This window comes from Choloepus didactylus, assembly GCF_015220235.1.
Source record: "Choloepus didactylus isolate mChoDid1 chromosome 11 unlocalized genomic scaffold, mChoDid1.pri SUPER_11_unloc1, whole genome shotgun sequence".
NCBI lineage: Eukaryota > Metazoa > Chordata > Mammalia > Pilosa > Megalonychidae > Choloepus > Choloepus didactylus.
In genome coordinates, this window is record NW_023637577.1 from 4067543 (window position 1) to 4071098 (window position 3556).

At 38.8% G+C, this 3556-nt stretch overlaps 1 protein-coding gene across 1 annotated transcript; it reads left to right on the plus strand.

Annotated features, from left to right (window-relative positions):
• The first annotated feature begins 594 nt into the window (after positions 1-594).
• On the plus strand, positions 595-1233 carry LOC119524399 (olfactory receptor 2T27-like). The gene has a single exon (XM_037823025.1). The coding sequence runs from the start codon at positions 595-597 to the stop codon at positions 1231-1233; it is 639 nt and encodes a 212-aa protein (XP_037678953.1).
• The last annotated feature ends 2323 nt before the right edge of the window (positions 1234-3556 follow it).

The window sequence follows — 3556 nt, forward strand, 5'->3', positions numbered from 1 at the left end:
CTTATTATTACCATCATTTTAAAGACAAAGTAACTGAGAATTGAAGAAATTAAATAATTTGCTCAAGAACACAGAACTAGATTTGGTGAAACTTGGTCTAATCTGATTCAAATCCTTGATCTTTGTAATGCAAGATCTAAGGTAATTTTTAATACCTGGACTTGACACAGTCATGTAGTAGGTTTGATAAACTGATCTAGGGAGAATATCCACTAAGAAATGTCCATCACTCACACTCTAATTTGTTTCCCCAGACTATCTCAGCATTAACAGCATAATGAGCAGAGGAAATGAAACAGCAGTCATAGATTTCATTTTCCTTGGACTGTTTCCCAATTTCAGATATGTCAGCTTCCTTACCTACACCATTTTCCTGAGTTGTTTGATCACTGTCACAGGAAACTTCATCCTGATCCTCCTAATTTGTGTGGATTCCCAACTCCACACTCCCATGTACTTGCTCCTCAGTCATCTTTCTGCTATGGACTTAATTCTCATCTCCACCACCATCCCCAAGATGGTCACTGACTTCTGGGTGCAGAGGAGAACCATCTCACAGATTGGCTGTGGATACAGATGCTGCTGCATTCAGCCATGACAGGTTCTGAATGTCTCCTCTTGACCCTGATGTCCTACGATCGCTGTATCGCCATCTGCAACCCACTGAGGTACCCGGTCATCATGAATCCCAGAGTCTGTCTACAGATGACTACTCTCTCCTGGGTGGTGGGGCTCCTAAATTCCTTGTTCCCTACTGTCTATATCACACACTTTCCATTCTGTGACTCCAAGGAGATTCAGCACTTTTTCTGTGAAGTCTCAGCTATCCTGAAGCTCTCCTGTGAGGATACCTCTACCTATGAAATGATTTTGTTTGTCACGGGAATTGTGTTCCTCCTCATCCCCTTTGGATTCATTTTCACCTCCTATGGCATCATTTTCTTAACAGTCTTTCGTATGAGATCCCCGGAGGGACGGAGCAAAGCCCGCGCCACCTGCCCCTCCCACCTCACAGTGGTGAGCCTCTATTTGGGTTCGGGTGTCTTTCTGGTTATGATACCTCCAACCCGGTATTCAGCACAGCAAAGCCAGGCTGTCTCCCTTTTCTACAACACCCTCACCCCCATGTTGAAACCTGTTATTTACAGCCTGCAGAATAAAGAAGTGCTGGGGGCTCTGAGGAACACACTGAGGATGGGTGTCTGTTCTCAAATTGCAGCCAGAAGACTTTAGAATTGTGGCAGGACATTTTACCCCAGTTTTTCACACATAGGTTTGATAAAATAATAGAATACTTAGTTAAACTTTTATCTAAAACCCTGCAAATCATTGGCTCCAAAAGTGGGGAGTAAAATGATAGATACAGGATACTGTTGTTTTCAATAACCAGCAAATGTTTGACTCACAAGAACACTTAGCTAACAAATGGCGTAGTCACGGCACTAAGTCTCAAGGATTTCCTCTCTATTTTGAAATTCAGTTATGTCATGACATTTTAAGTTTATCTAGTTTACAAACCAATTGGATAGATATATATTTAGGACACATAACCATAATTCAATTCTCTACAACCCACTTAGAATTATCACTTTTAAATTTTGGCATACATATGTCTAATTAATTTTATGTTTTTGGTCATAAGTATAACCATAAATATAAATCTGCACGTTTATCTATATATTTATGTTTGAGTGTGTGTGTGCATGTAATAAGTGAATGCATACAGGTGAAGGTTGGACAGGAGAAGAGACAAAAATTCCCATAGGAACATAATTTTTATAATCTACTTTTTCATTTATCAATATATGTGAGTATTTTCCTTAATAACCAATATTTATTCACAATATCATATTTACTATTGCATGGATTCCATTAAAATCCACTAAAATTTGCTATTAGTAGTTTTCTAAAATTTGTTCTTAACAAATGAAAAATAGATTCAAAATGGTTGATGAACTACCTGCATTCATACACCCCTCTCCCCAGTGATTAAAGTAATAGAAATGTCATAAAGCTCTTGACTAATACACAATGACCGAGAGTATAGAAAGAGACCCATCAGCTGATGGAAGAACGAGATTGAGAAGTGGCCACTGACAAATCAGGTCTTGGTATGTCAAACAATCCCAAATTTTGTGGAGAAGTCAACCTTTGAGGGAAGGGACAATTTTCTGTACAGTTCTCCAAAATTCAGGAATCCAAAACATTTTCTCTGATGTAAGGCAGGACTGCAGTGGGCTGAAAACTGATGGATTATTGATATCCCTGGAGGAAGCTAAAGTCTTCCTTATCACATCCCTCTCCATGGAACACAGAATTCCTTGAGCCAGGACTTTGTCTCTGACTGTGAAGATTCAGGGAGCAGCTTGCTAAAAATAAATGCATATGCCCAGAGAAGATGACCTCTGCACTCCGACCTTTAGGATCCACAGCCTAATGGCTGCTGCTATGCGTAAGGACTCTGAGTGAATCACACTAGTCACATGTCCATATCCCCTGAACTCCAGGGCACTTTTCTTTTTTTTTTTTTTTTTTTTAAATCTTCATTTTATTGAGATATATTCACATACCACGCAGTCATACAAAACAAATCGTACTTTCGATTGTTTACAGTACCATTACATAGTTGTACATTCATCACCTAAATCAATCCCTGACACCTTCATTAGCACACACACAAAAATAACAAGAATAATAATTAGAGTGAAAAAGAGCAATTGAAATAAAAAAGAACACTGGGTACCTTTGTCTGTTTGTTTCCTTCCCCTGTTTTTCTACTCATCCATCCATAAACTAGACAAAGTGGAGTGTGGTCCTTATGGCTTTCCCAATCCCATTGTCACCCCTCATAAGCTACATTTTTATACAACTGTCTTCGAGATTCATGGGTTCTGGGTTGTAGTTTGATAGTTTCAGGTATCCACCACCATCTACCCCAATTCTTTAGAACCTGAAAAGGGTTGTCTAAAGTGTGCATAAGAGTGCCCACCAGAGTGACCTCTCGGCTCCTTTTGGAATCTCTCTGCCACTGAAGCTTATTTCATTTCCTTTCACATCCCCCTTTTGGTCAAGAAGATGTTCTCCATCCCACGATGCCAGGTCTACATTCCTCCCCGGGAGTCATATTCCACGTTGCAGGGCACTTTTCATATCCTTGTCTTAACCGTGAAGAGACAGCAAGGACCACCAGACATTGACATACTGTGTAACATGAAATAGATTCAGATGATCAAACAGAAAAATATCATGGGGAGAAAACACATTCAGCAAATCAAAAATATTTGGATATAAAATAATCCCCCATTTAATATTATCAGAGATATAAAAATATTAAGTTGATCAAAAACAATCAAAATGAGATAGACAATAGTTTCTCAAAAGGAAATTAAGATTTTAAAAATATTAAATAGAAACATTTGAAAGTTGACATCAAAAAAAATCTTGCAGAGAAGACTAAGTCCAACAGCAAACATAAATACAGGCAGTTTGAAGGAAAAGGCAGACATCATGGAAAAACCAATCCAAGAGGGAGGCAATATGGAAAAATAGGGCATTT

What these genes read in the sequence shown, in the direction of transcription:
- LOC119524399 (XM_037823025.1), top strand. Translation starts at nt 595, where the DNA reads ATGACAGGTTCTGAATGTCTCCTCTTGACCCTGATGTCCTACGATCGC.